Source organism: Mixophyes fleayi, chromosome 5, assembly GCF_038048845.1.
Source record: "Mixophyes fleayi isolate aMixFle1 chromosome 5, aMixFle1.hap1, whole genome shotgun sequence".
Taxonomy (NCBI): Eukaryota; Metazoa; Chordata; class Amphibia; order Anura; family Limnodynastidae; genus Mixophyes; species Mixophyes fleayi.
In genome coordinates, this window is record NC_134406.1 from 85,281,183 (window position 1) to 85,296,692 (window position 15,510).

At 39.0% G+C, this 15,510-nt stretch overlaps 1 protein-coding gene across 2 annotated transcripts in view; it reads right to left on the bottom strand.

Moving 5' to 3' along the window:
• Window positions 1-15,510, bottom strand: part of CNTNAP2 (contactin associated protein 2) — a 1,405,747-nt gene that overhangs the window by 383,951 nt on the left and 1,006,286 nt on the right. For both annotated transcript variants that reach the window (XM_075212518.1, XM_075212517.1), the window contains exon 13: window positions 10,330-10,530. In XM_075212518.1, the coding sequence (XP_075068619.1) occupies window positions 10,330-10,530 (201 nt within the window). The remainder of the gene's footprint in view (window positions 1-10,329; window positions 10,531-15,510) is intronic.

The following is a 15,510-nucleotide window of genomic DNA, read 5'->3' on the forward strand; positions in this document are numbered from 1 at the left end:
GGGAGGCTACCTGGGAGCTGGACACGTGTGCGACTGACTTTGGCCAAGAGGTGATGCTCTGCCAGAGATGTGCTGTGGAACATATCTCACTGGATTTATTTGAACTGATTTCCTCACTTATTGGACCTGCTATTGTTAAGGGGGCCATGTTATACATATCTCACTGGATTTGTTTGAACTGATTTCCTCACTTGTTGGACCTGCTATCATTATGGGGGCCATGCTGTATTTAATAATGTTCTGCAGAATAAATCATACTTCTATTTTTACCTCTAATACCGTGTCTATGTGATATGGGAACCGCATATCTTCACGATTATGTACACTTTTTTATTTTCCATGGCTTAATGTTCTTCTAGATAGTGCAAAATATGGTGCCTCAGTCTCCCTAATGTATTCAAAACAAGGTATTGGAGAGATTTTAAGTTAGAATACAATTAAAAGACAAAAAACATAACAAAGTACCATATACTATTATACACATTAGTCTGTGGGCGATATTTACATTCTTATGTAACTTTAATTGTAATTATTATTTTATCTCTGCACTGTAAATATAGTTATTGCATTTAACTGACATATACAGACATATTAATTTATTGTGTACCTGTCAGAGTACTTTACTTAGCAGTGTAGCAGTCTAAATATGAAGAGTTAAACTACTTAGTAATGGGATTTTGTAAAGATTGTTCAAAATTTGCAGCCTGTGGCACACTTTATATTGTTCTAATGAATATACCAGAATTGAAAATCTGTATTTGTAATTGAGTCATAGATATATTGTTTGAGCAACAATCATGTGTTCAGTAATTGCATTTACCTGAAATTATGTTGTATGTTTAATGAGTTGGAGATGAGTTACAGCATCTTCATGGTTTTATCACCGCCCAAAGTTTTGAGAAAAGCACTAAAAAGTATTGCACACAGCTATTTAAATATGTAGTTGCATAGATAGATGCAAGAACCATTCACTTTTTGATTAGAAAATAAAACTGTGTTCTACTAGATATTGCAAAGGCACAAGTTAATTTATTAATTTTAAGCTAATAACTAAATCTGATCGCTGCTGCTGACATTAACTTCTATAATTTGCTGCTAGTAAACATTAATTCTACAAAGTGGAATTTGAATTCTGACAGCCACAAAATAAAATAAAGTTAATGGTTCTCAAACTTATTTTAATAATACTATATAGGAGCTATATTTTTATGCCTCTATTATATCAGTAAAAACTATGCTTAAAAGCTATACTGCCTGTGAGCTACAATGAGAATCGATGTGTCAATGAGAATGAGTGAGCCACACTACAGCCACTGTAGAACAGCACTGAAAGGCATTCGGAGAACATAGCTAATTGACCGCAAGACTACACCTACATGTACATTTTTGCAATTGGAAGGTATCTAGAGCATTGCCAAACTGCAGAGCTCAAATAACTCCATAAACACTGCTAAGTCTTATGTTTATTTTATTTTTACAATGCTGCATTTTAGCATGAAAAATTATGTGTGCATGGTTTTCTGTGCTCCTACATATGTGTATTGTAAGAAGAAAAAAAAACACTAAAGCAATAAAACTTTTCAGTGGTGTTTCCACCATGGATGCAGGGTGTGCAGTGTCCACAGTCCCATAGTTCAGGGGTCCCTGCGCAAGCTCCCTGACATATGTGCCCACTGTACACATACAATTGTGATGGCATGGCAAGGAGGGAAGCCTGGGACCCTGGTCTGGCTGGCGAGGATGTGTCCTTGCTGTCAGTGGGGAACAGCCTCCTGCCCTGATTGGATCAGCTCCCTCTCTGTCAGCCTAAGGCAGTATGCTTATGCTGACAAATTGGCAATCAGGGCAGGGGATTGACCCCGCACACCTCTTCTGCTCTTCATCCTTCCTCCTTCATCCTTCCTCCCCTCCAATGCACCCCCCCCCCCCTTAACTATTCAGCACATGTGACTGTTCACAACAATCATCTGCAGATTGGTTAAGTGTGGTGGATGGTTTTAATGTAATGTGTGTGTGTGCTGGGTATGAAGAAAACATTTATGATTCCTTTTCATATTTAGTAATTGTGTGTTTTATCCTTAGTTATCTTTTAAGACTGAAACCTTGTGTATAATATGGATGACAACTTGCAGCTGATTGCACTAGACAGTCCAGACAACACCCTATGCTTATTTCAGAGTGGAGCCAAAACACTAGAATGCTCTTATTAATTTTCTGTGTTTCATGATTATTGATTATGGGAACATTGAAAACGATTGCCACCTTATTTCATGGCATTCATCTTAAAAATAAAATGTAAGCAAAAGTGCCCTTCACAACAATGAAACAACATTTCTTTTTATGTCCTTATATTTACTACTGTAATATATTAAGGGAACCAGAATGATAAATAAATGGAAACAAAGAACTGAAGAATGTACTTAAATATAACAAAACTATAGCAATTGGTATTCTACATTCCTTTGTTGCCACCTCAAATAGGAATAACAGGTTGAGAATGCCAAAGTGCTCATACAAAAACAATTTCACAGGTAATGAACAGCATGGGCAGGTGTAATGATTAGGATCCCATTTAAATTCATGAATTTCACAAGAGACAAAGCTGCAGAATATTTTGGTAAATAGGAAAAGATTCTTACATTGCCAGAGTACATGAAAATCATATTTTTCTGATTGGGCACAGACTTTCATATTTTAATTTGTGACTGTGGCTCGGTTTAATTACTTAAGAACTGTTGTTATTTGCATTGTTAAAGTGTACGTTATCTACGCTGAAGCAATAATTTGTTGCCTAAGGATTTTTTTTTCTATCACTCGAAGGACAAATTAGGAAAAATAATTAACAATTTTTTGCTTTAAACATGTAGAAAACAAATGTTTTCCAACAAAAACACACACCTTTAGTCTTTTCTGGGATTACATATATAATTGTAGGCACAGTAGGTTATCATCAGCAGTACATCAAGGGTGGCTGGTTAATCTAGGCAAGTAGATGAGGTTATTTAGGTCAATTAAAGTTAATAATTGCAAGCAATACATTGATTGCAAATAAATTACCTTAAATGGGTTACTGCACCCACATAAAAAATAGCAACCATAGAGCAGCCGAATGCAATGCCAGGGATCAGGAGCCAAAGTGCAACCGAATACAATGCCAGGAACCAGAGAGCCCAGCAACCAGTAAACTTGTGCATAACACTATCACTGGCAAATGTATGCAGACAGGAGAGGTCTTAAATAGTGCAGCTTACCAATCAGCTATACAGAAGAAGGAACACCTGCACGGTAACTCAAGACTAATTAAAAGCAAGGATGCAGAAAACAGTTTCTCATAGGTAGAAACACCTGCTGGGCAGCTTATACTTTACATAAAAGCAAAGATACAGCATTAGCCTAATTAAACGGAAATACGTAGGAGGACACGTTTTATTAATTTATTTTCATCTACAGTGTTCTTTACTCTGACACAGGGCAAATGCTGAACTAAGCCGGACGATAAACTTTTCATCAAGCTTCTAACAGCATGGTAGTGGCTTGAAAAGGAAGAATACTGGTGGTTTCTACCAATTTTGATCAATTTAAAAAAGATTGGATAATCGACCTCTAGTAGATACACCCTTAAGAGAGGATGAGTCTGTACCAGAGTACTACAGGCCTGCAGTTATTTACTATGAGCCCTGTCAGGTCCAAAAATTGGAGAGATTTGCTAAAAGAGAGATCTGACCACCATAACATATTTGAGAGCAATGGCTAACCAGTCACTTGCAAACAAATTAACTTATGTATGGTCACTGTGTAATGTAATGTGTTTTCCAGACAAAACTAGAGATCTGTTGCATGACTGGTCAGACTGTAACACAATAAGAGCCTGATTATCCAATAAGCTGACTAGGTTTCAGCCTAGGGTGCTAAGCTTTTTTTTGGGGGGGGGGGGGGGTGCAAAATTTTTAGAGGTGCAAAATTGTGATAGGGAGAGGTATAAACTAGTTCTCCAATATAAACCGAAAACATGAAAGAAATATAGTAAGGTTTTAATCTTGATGTATTCCCATGGTACAGGCTGAAGACAATGAGTCATCATTGTGTGGGCGCTTGTGGATAAGAGAGTAGGAGAGACAAGAATTGAGACAGGTGCAGGTATGACAGCCCCCTCCCCCTTCACCCTTTCACCCTCAGTAGCACTCGTTCATGCCTCCATTCTGCTATACACTTCTGATTGTAATGAAAACTAAATGGGGCAGCACGGTGGCTTAGTGGTTAGCACTTCTGCCTCTCAGCACTGGTGTCATGAGTTCAATTCCCAACCATGGCCTTATCTGTGTGGAGTTTGTATGTTCTCCCCGTGTTTGTGTGGGTTTCCTCCAGGTGCTCCGGTTTACTCCCACAATCCAAAAACATACTAGAAGGTTAATTGGCTGCTATCAAATTGACCTTAGTCTCTTTCTCTCTGTCTCTGTCTGTGTGTGTGTGTTAGGGAATTTAGACTGTAAGCTCCAATGGGGCAGGAACTGATGTGAGTGAGTTCTCTGTACAGCGCTGAGAAATTAGTGGCGCTATATAAATAATTGATGATGATGATGATGATGAAATGAGTGACAAAGATTTCTGGGACCCTTTTAAAAATCCACGTGGAACTGAGTTTTGAGAACATGGGAACATAAATATTGGTGTGGAGAGGGGGTGAAAGAAGCCAGATTCTACATTAAGGATAGTTGTTTTTTACCTACCACGTATTGGCGTGGCAAGAAAGGTGAGGGGGTGCTACGAGCATATAGTCTAGGGTGGCCTGAACCCTTAATCAGACCTGGACACCATTCTAAGAGAGGGAAGCTGGCTGACAAATTCCCCTACAAACTTGGATTAAACAATCCAGCGTTTATGGATTCTGGACTCATAGGAAAGGGTACACATGTAAAAGTATATTTTGGGAATTTTTTGGTACGTATTAAAGTAGAACCAATACTGGGACTGCAAATTACAACAAAATAAGGAATGGGTTCTTGTTATCATAGATAGCTTAAGTTGTGATAAAAACGCCTATGAAAGAGACATTGAATTAGCACTTGTGTAGTCACATGGCGTTTAATTTGAAAGTCATCCCTGTCTAACGTAAAATTTAAAACATTATTTTTGCAGTAAAACTGCATTTTAGACTTTTCTTTGCATTTCAGCTATATGAAGTTACACACCAGAGATATATAATATGAGGAAATCAAATTTTCTCTAGCCTAACTCCATTGTTTTGTTTTCAGAGAACAACAAAGCTAACTACAGATCTTAGTGAACTGAATAAAGCAGATTGTGTCCTGCAGAGTATCTGTAATTCAATACTTCTCGCCTATGCTATATGAAGCCACCATGTGATCTGTCAGGATTCAAATGGGATCAGTCAGTCCAAAAACTTAAGTACTTTCAACTTTCTTTAATGTGTCACCATTATATTGGAAATATTCCCCAGCAGTTGTGCAGCTGATAGTGATATGTTACCTGAAGATAAATGTATCTTATATTGATAGGCTACCTCTAGTCGGACGCTTTTTGGGAGCGCTTTGATGTTTCAGATATACTCCTAATGACCTCCTAATATGCCTCTCAATTTACTTGAATTGAATTCTAAATAGTGTTTCTACAGATTGTTTTTCTTTAGAGTTTATATGAGGAATGGCTCACTTTCCGTACTCTTGGACTTGGCATAAGGGACAAACAAAGCCTAAGGTATTTTTTTTTAAGAAAATCATCTTAAATCAATCTTAAAAAAACAATTGCAGAATAAAAAAATGTAGAAATATATACGCATGGAATGTAGGTTTCTATTTCCAGTAATGACAATCAGATCTGTTTCAGGATCAATGATGCCTTATGCTTCACTTAAATAGAAGTCCCTATTTCCTTCAAAAACCTGTTCAATCACTTCAGGGTAGTTTCATGCTTCTTTGAATTATAACTAACAAAGCTGAATACCTTAGTAACCATGAATATGTTAGCTTTTATATGTATCTTACTCCTCATGCTGTCAAAAATAAAACTTCATCATTAAGCATCTAAAACGGATTTGCTTTTCATCTATTTCAGTCATTGTTTAAACTATTAGAGTTATTTCTTTGGAAAAAAGTGTTTTATATCTATTTCTTGCCAAAATAGTTATCTTCTGATATAATGTATATTTGTATTTACCATTGTATTAGCTCTTAGGGGCATTTTCAATTGCTTGGTGGTCTGCGATTACGCAAAAGTAACACAGTACCGCAATACTGTGGATTTCCCTTCGCAACCCTATGGGGATGCGAAGGAAAACCTGCCTTATTGCGGTACCGCGTATTACTGTCGCTGGGCATTCCGGCGCATAATCATGGACCGCCAAACTAATGGAATATGCCCCTTACAGTCAAGTCAAAGAATGGAAACTCAACAGACAGATGGTTACCAACAAACTATGATATTACTATATTAACCCTTTATTTATAAAGAAACCACATGTTACACAGTGCTGTACATTGAGGGATCATAATATATCACATACATTTATGAAACAGAAGGTAAAGATGAGCTTACAATGTAAGAGGTGTGGACAGAGCTGGCGTTACCATTAGGAGAACTTATGAGGTTGTCTAGGATAAAATGTTTAGGGGGTGACTAAAACACTGAATAAACTACAAAATGTCACTCATTCAGTGTTTTTAATTTCTCCACAGTGCCCCTTCACTGAGTGCTGGCCGTTAATATCCACTGTGAAGCTGCTTGCACTGCTTCTCTATGTCTGTTAAACCCTAGGAGTGTGGGCTATGTTGTCTGAGGAGCAGGAGATGCCTCCCCCACTTACCTCCCGATAAGGATATGAAAGAGAATGAGGGAGGAGAAATGCAGTGCAAGTGGGGGGTAGTAACTGGGGTACAGAGTTTTCACCAGCCCTGGGTGTGGGGAACAGCTGATACATAACGTAGCAGAATAACAATTATATTTGAATGTGGGAAAGTGTATGAGGCTACTTTACTTTATCAGCCACCTATATTAAAGCAGCCATTAGCGACTGACATTCCTGTGCAGCTATTGTGGTATGGTACAGTTGGCTGAGTGGACACAGTGGAAGATGGAGGCAGACAGCTGCTGACAACCATGACTATCCTTAACCATTTACCTTAACTGAACCACCTTGATAGACACAGATTTTACCATGTAACCATACCCTAATTTGACTTGATCTAGAAATCACAGAAATCAATACACACGGATCAGTATAGTGGGACAGAATGAAATCAGCAAACAGGGATGTCTCCTCAGAGATTAAATAGATGCAAAATATCTGACAAGCCCAATGATCCTACTTACATGGGATATTCAGAGTTAAAGGACAAAGATAAAGGACTTGTGTGGGGCCTACATTGTAGGAATAACCGCATTTGTGAATCACATCGATATTTCAGTGTCAGGTCAGGCAGGAGCAACCCTAGGAGCCAGGAAGCCATTGTGTCTATAAACTATCAGCTGCCTGTCTCTTGGGAATCATTTCTATTAATGGATCCACATATTTCCTGGTGTTTTAAAAGATGCTACCAGCTCCTATATTTGACTGGCTGCCTCTTCAATTAAACATTATTTTGTTTACTAATTGTTAGAACCCCTTTTACCACATAATATCTAATTTAAGATTTTAGGTATATCTGTCAGCTGGGTCTAGTGAGTGTTCTTAAAGGGTGTGCAATCATAAACGATGGCATGTTTAGTGCATACTATTACTGTTGCAATCATTGTTCCAATTAATATAGTAATAAATAAGTTAATAAATAAGTTAATGAATTCTTGCTGGCTTATTTAATTTTTTATTTTTAAAAAACTTTATTTTAGTGACACAGTGCAAACATTCTTTGAAGTGGTTGCCACACCATACAATTCAAGCACAGCCGATGTTTCTCACATGATTAACTGGTATCTGTGACACAAAAATGGTGTGGCCAAAAATGTGGAGTTTAAAAAAAGTCATAATGATTTATCCAGAGACACTCTGGGGGGAATTCAATTCCCCCTGAAGTAGTGCCACGATAACTCTATTACCGTTATTACGGTAAAGCTAACCCGGCTTTCTGAAGCCGGCGTTGAAATTACTGTAATAATGGTATTAAAGCGCACTATTACCGCAGTAACGGTAATAGTGCACAGGAAGCGTTACTTTTTACACAAGCGCGGCCAATTGAATTCCCCTCTTTATGTAAGAACAAAAGTGAAAACATCTCGCAAAACTATGTTTATTCGCTATAGGTTAAAAGCTAGATTCTGTCAATGTATATCAATATTGTACCACAACTGAAACAAATGGCCACACTTTTTTACCTCATATTTAATAAATGAGTTTACCGTTTTACTTATTTGTGAAACAAACAAACAAAAAACCCATACCCATTTTCGTTTTGCATATTTTGCTTAAATAATCCCTTTTATGTCTGTGATTGTATATCATAATATCAACTAGAGATTGTGGTGAAACAAGGTATTAATAATCAGCTCAACCAGTCTGCACCTGGTTTCTCACAAACTGTGGAATATAAAAACATATACTTTTTCTAGCCCTCTGGTTCCCCATATTTGTCAATCATATTTAAACTTGTATCTATTCTATTTGTAAGTAGTTAAAATGTCTGCCAGCATGGTTTTATTATCTTGCAGACTAGTCCATTGTTTTAGTATAGGCAAAACGATTATTGTCCACCAGTCCTGTATGAATGTACATCACACCATGGAATCTCTTGAGTTAAGATAGGGAAAAAGCCCACAGATAGAGCTATATGTTTAATTAGAGATGATTGCATTGTGTATTTATATGTAATATCTCTGGATTGTGATGTCTCCTTTTTAAACAAACTCTGCTGTATAGCCACAGAACAATACCTAGCCTTAATTATATCAAGAGTGGCTCATCTGCTATCCCTTTGTCTGTATGTTTAACTGTGAAAAGGTAACACAGAAAAGGACCAATCAGGTAGGTCCTGAAACTCCTGAGAAGGTCATCTATGGTTTTAAAAAGGAGCTCCAGAGAACAGCAAAATGGGCATTCACTACCCAGTGATGGCTGAAGTCAGGCTGGCGTTGAGATCTAGATCTCTGCCCCTGACAGGAAAGGGACAATCGCTGCCTGGAGTACTGCCTTTGCCCTGATCTACCTCTCCAGATCTTGGGGAGCTTTGTGTCTGCCAAAAAAGGAGTGACTGTGACTCAGGACCACTACCTTGCTGGTAGCTTCAAAGGAGAGAGTGGGAGAAGCTTGAATGGATAGACAGCAGTCCCTGAGTGTGACTAGGATACTGGTGAGCTGTTTTCATCATACCCTGTACGTTGTCTGTGCCAGATTGTAGTGTTATTTGTTGCAGGTTAATATTTAAATATGTTTATTGCTGTTTGGTGCTACCATTTTGTTAAATGAACCTATTTATTATATGTGGGATATTTGCCTGGGTGATTTTGAACCTTGGATAGGTACCGGGTAGGCCAGCTGTGCGGCACAGAGGGTTACATTAAACCCGGTATCATTACAGAAATATCCTGTGGATAACAAATGCATTTCTTTACAGTATTTAATTTCCTATAGTGGTGACAAATGTTAATTCAGTCTGATAATTGAATAGCTGGATCAGTACCCAATTTAGACAATTGTGTAGGTGGTCATATTGCACAAATCTGACTGTTCATGTGTCTCTCTTTATGTGGACAGATGATTACTACACATATATTGCTATAGCAGACACAGAGAACGATTTAAATCCAGACAGATTTTAATAGTTCTTGGCCATCTTCGCGGCACACCGGGGGCAATGCAGAATAAAAGACATACAAGTTTCAGTACAGAAGACAAACGCACACATATGAGTGTGTGAGTGTGTGTGAAGAGCTTGATAAATTAAATGAAAAGAACTGGAATAATTGTGGTATTAGAATAGATATTCTCACAATCATTTAAGTCCTGAAGGAACAGAAATGACTTTATAGGAATTCAAAACTATGTAGTTTATGGTATTGAAATGGGGAGTTCATCAATTTGATAATGTAAAGCCTGCAATGATTATTTCATTGAATGGAAAAAAATGCCCTATTCTCATTTTAAATCAGTTGCTGGCACCATAACAATTATATTGCAGTCAAATGTCACAAGAAAATAAATTCAGATAGTCATATCTTGTATAAAAAAACATAGTATGCATATTTCAGCAAATATATTTTTAGAATGCTGTCAACGACGATTTATTCATAGGCTGTCTAGAAGGGAGCCTAGAAAGCATGCCTGCCCTCCAAATCATGATGCAGATTGATAATTACACAGAGTGAGAGTTCATCTTGGCCTACCTGGCGTGTTCAGCAGTCTTGACATCTTGCAGGAGTAGGAAACATACTGTTCACATTTCTCAGCACTGCTAGTGATGGTAGAGATTTGATCCATAGTTGCACTGTAATTCAGTTGTAGCACAACTCGCTTATCCTTGCTAGATCCCGCTATTAGAGTTTGAGGCAGAAGATCATGGTATAAGGTTGTCCATACTTTATCCTCTGTTGGGGATAAAAAAAAAGATCATTATTAGGCATCTTGAAAACATGAGGGGAAAAAAACAACATACTGTGAATATAGACTGCCTCATTGGATTCTTTCTGTAAATTACAATCAAGGAACTGAAATTGATGGCTGCTAATACATTCATTCTGGGGGGTAAATTTATCGAGCTGCAGGTTTGAAAAAGGGGAAATTTTGCCTATAGCAACCAATCAGATTCTAGATATCATTTATTTAGTTCCACAATATGACAGCTAGAATCTGATTGGTTGCTATAGGCAATATCTCCACTTTTTCAAACCAGCTTGATAAATTTACCCGTCTTTTTTATTATTAATGCAGAGCAGTATGTTCCTACAAGCATCAGCCGGAATGTTTTTTCTGCCTTCTTTGGACATAGTTTTCTTGTATTTTGCACTTGTGCTCTTAGGGCTAGATTTACTAAGCTGCGGGTTTGAAAAAGTGGGGAAGTTGCCTATAGCAACCAATCAGATTCTAGCTTTCATTTATTTAGTACCTTCTACAAAATGACAGCTAGAATCTGATTGGTTGCTTTAGGCAACATCTCCACTTTTTCAAACCCGCAGCTTAGTAAATCTAGCCCTTAGAGTGCTAAAGCTTTCAGTATATAACACTGCTTCATATGTTTGTGCTTTTATGTTTTATCACTAATACTTACATTGTCAACAGGTGACATTCATTTTTTTTTTTTTCTGTGTGTTCTTTTGTAAATTTATATTCCACATAAGTATTGGACGTACCCTGCAGTGTCTTGTGTAGTAGCGCAGACCAGACCTACACCTGAATTCATCAGCACATGTATCTGCAGATCCATTCCTTGTTGAATTCAGGTGTATACAGAGCTGATTTACATGCGTTTTTGAGCAAACGAACGTTGTGCTCAGAATGCGTGCGTTAATGAATTAGGCCCAGTGTCATCAGGACAGCTGTGAGATCTTCTAATGTATGTCAACATACAGTTTAATAGAGGTGGTCAGAGCCGGACTGGCCATCGGGCCCTTCTGGCAAATGCCAGAAGGGCCGATGTCTAGTTGGGCTGATCCGGCGGGGCAACATGCCTGCCCGAGCAACACAGCTCACTGCGCGCTGCTCGGGCGCTGCTCGGCGGAGGGAGTTTCAATGTGATGTGCAGCCATGTTTAATCACATGGGACGGTACCTGTCACATGGTGCACGTCCCATGTGATTACTGGCATTGGCCGCACATCACATTGAAACTCCCTCCGCTGAGCAACAAGGTAAGTGTGTCTCACTGACGGCTGGCTGGCTGTGTTTCACTGAGGGGTGGGGCTGTGTTTCACTGGGGGGGGCTGTGTTTCACTGACTGGGAGGGGGGGCTGTGTTTCACTGAGGGGGCTGTGTTTCACTGACTGGGAGGGGTGGCTGTGTTTCACTGAGGGGGCTGTGTTTCACTGGGGGGGCTGTGTTTCACTGAGGGGTCTGTGTTTCACTGGGGGGCTGTGTTTCACTGACTGGGAGGGGGGGACTGCGTTTCACTGAGGGGGCTGTGTTTCACTGGGGGGCTGTGTTTCACTGAGGGGGCTGTGTTTCACTGACTGGGAGGGGGGGCTGTGTGTCACTGACTGGGGGGGGCTGTGTGTGTCTCTCTCTCTCTGGGGGCTGTGTGTGTGTCTCTCTCTCTCCCTCTCTGGGGTGCTGTGTGTCTGGCTGGCAATTGTGTGTGTATCAGTACATTGTGTGGAGTCTGGACATATATATATATATATTTATACATATATATATATATATATATATATATATATATATAAATATAATATAAGTGTGTGTGGGGCAATATATATATATATATATATATTGTGTGTGTGTCGCCATGTTCATATTGTGTGCGTGCGAGCGCAGTATTTTATAAAAATATGTGAGGGAAGGGAGGATCTTAATATAGTGTTTGAGGTAGGCTATTTAATGGTAGAGTGTAGGTGGGGGCTAATTTTTTAAGGTGAGATGAAGGAACCTTAAATTTCATGCTGGGGTGGTTTAGGGCTATTAATTGAATATGGGACTGATTTGGAGGAGGAGGGCTATTTATTTAATGTGAGTATGAATTATTTATTGCTGGGGATGGTTGTGGAAAATGGCTATATTTATTAAACTTTAATGCTATTTAATTTATTGCTGGAACTGTTTGGAGGGAGGGAAATATGTTTTGAGTAAATGGGTATATTGTTAATTTAATGTTGTGGCTGGTTGGAGGGAAATAGGTCTACTTATTAAATGTGAATATTATTATTGTAGGGACTGGAGGGAGGCCTTAATTATAAAACGTGAATGCTATTGTTTTAACACCAGGGCTGGTTGGAGTTATCTAAATCTCATGTATCCCATTTTTTTTTCCAAAATAGGGCATCCAATATTCCAGGATTAAGACAAAAAAGAACTGAGCTAAAGGAACCAGCTGCTACAAGTGGTGAAAGTGAGCAAGACAAGTAGGAGAGAGCAGGACAGTCTGCCAACTGTCCTGAATCTGGTGGGGCAGTCTTGAATTTGGGTGACTGTCTCACTTAGTCAGGATTTGGTCCGACAAGGACAGTTGGGAGGTATGTCCCGCTTCACAATGTACTGCTTGTGAAGGCAGAGCTGTGTGCTTCTAACTGTAGTGCACACAGTATTGCCTGTGCATTTGTCTAAAATGATAACCATGTTACATAATAGGGGCCCTGCTGTATTTAATACTCCCGGCCCCCTGAGCCTTAATCCAGCTCTGGTTAGGGACAGGACACAGCCTGCAGAGCAAGCAGAGGAGCTCAAAGTATCACAAGATTTGGTAATCTTGTGAGACAAAGAGCTTCCCTGCTCACTCTGCAGGAAGTTCCCACCCTTATGGATGTCAGCAGCACCAGAAGCATAGATAAGTACAGTGGGCTGGGGATGGCGTGATGTGGCTGGGAGGGCGTGATAAATGTAATGTTTTATTATAATGTATGTATCAATGCCCCATGTTGGCCACACCCACAACACAATGTGGTCACGCCCTTTTCGGCACACAGTTTCTTTCATACTTGAACTGAGGTGGGCCTGTGTACTTTAAATGCCAGGGCTGATTTTTAGTCCCAGTCCGGCCCTGGAGGTGGTAATCATGTGCACTAACAGCATCAGCACAGATATTGCACCAGAAGAAAGCAGCTGCAATAGGGGCCTCCTAGAGGCATAGCTGCAGCTACTTCCCCCTCAGCATAGCGAGAAGCATTAACACACTTACTGTACTTTGCATATTCTGGTCCGCCCACTACCTCCCCCGCTCCAACTCTCTAGAGAGGAGCAAGGAAGACATACGTCTCAGTCTTAGGCAAGACTGAGGTATAAATGTTTCTATGGCACTTGTGCAGTTGTAACAACAACTAATAGTCTCCTTCTGTAATTTAATCTCTTCCATTTTCTTCTTAAATACTGCTTAGTTCAGCCTTATTTATGTCTGAAAAGGAAGGTATATCAAGACTGTCTTTCTTACATGTGTCACCTAGACAGTGCAAAAGGCACAGGATACATCATGCAACATGGCAGAACCCTGCTCATTTCTTGTCAGTACTTATAAATATGAAAGCTAACAGACTCTGTTTAAACCATTTCCTTAACTGTGTTTGTAAAGTCTATAGGAATTAAGATAATATTTAGGCTTGCTTTATTCACTGAATGAGGTACTTGATTAGCAATGCAAATAAAAAAACAGTTCCAAATAAAACTGCAGTTACTGTATGTGGGAAACCGGAACCCCTTGTGAGTTAGCAAATGTCATTCTCTGCATGGTGACCCCCGGTTCATCATGAAGAGATATGCAATGTGACTGACTGTGGAGCAATCCACCTGGTCTCACAAAGTGAGGTTATCACATGATATTTTCATTCCTAGTATATTTTGCACACCATATATAATAAAAGCTGTGGAAATTGCATAAACAGTACATGTTATGTTGAAATAAACTTTTTACTTAACAAGCTAAAATTAGAGACTGCGTAACAGAAGATGAGCTTTCTTCCCTACTGCTCTATTTTCTCTCTTTCTGTTAATACAGTAGCAGCACAATAATATCAGATTGTCTACCTGACATCTCAGGTCTAGTATATTATTTTTGTTGGTCCTGTTTCGTACATTGGGATGAACACTTCCTTACATCATCAGGAACTATACATTTATGTATATCTAGTTTCCTAGTAATGTATATGTTTCCAAGTAAACATGGACAGCATTATTCTGTTCATTGTGAAGGATAGCAACAGTGCCACATTTCAATCAGTCAGTTTTAATATGCAAGAAAAAAGCCCTAGCATCACTCACAAGAGGCTACTTCCTTATCAATACATTTTCTTGCTGGCATTATTAAAATGATATTAATCAGGAGTAAAAGTGTCAAACAAATACATATAGCAGAACATAGTTCCATTCAGACCAGCATACAATGCAAATTTTACCAATAGAGAATAGGGAGCTCCATCTGGTACACAAGCATTTATCTTCTATACACCAGAACTGCTTCTTATGCTCAGTAGACAATGCAGTTATCTATAACACCATACTGTAGTACAGTGGTCAGGGAACAGGGGTAAATTATCCCAAATGGGGTAAACATGAAATTCCTGGGGGTATTGCTGCCGATTCACATGCTGTCAGTTGGATTGTAGACCCCTTTAAAAGTAAAATTGCTGTTGTAGCTGAAAAGCCTCAAGGGTTGGCAGAGGCACTTCTTGAGCTTCGATGCAATAATGAAGCATGTATTGCATTTGAAAACAATGTGGATCTGTCATATTTTTGGATGTCAACAGCTGCAAAGGCATTCAAAATTGCACATGAGGAGGCAGTCAAATAGTTGCTGCCTTTTGCAACAACCTACCTTTGCGAACAAGGGTTTTCCACTCTAACGAACATAAAAACAAAGCAGAGAAATTGATTGGACGCTGAAGACTATCCAAATTGCTCTGACATAAAAATGCCCCAATATTGATGCTC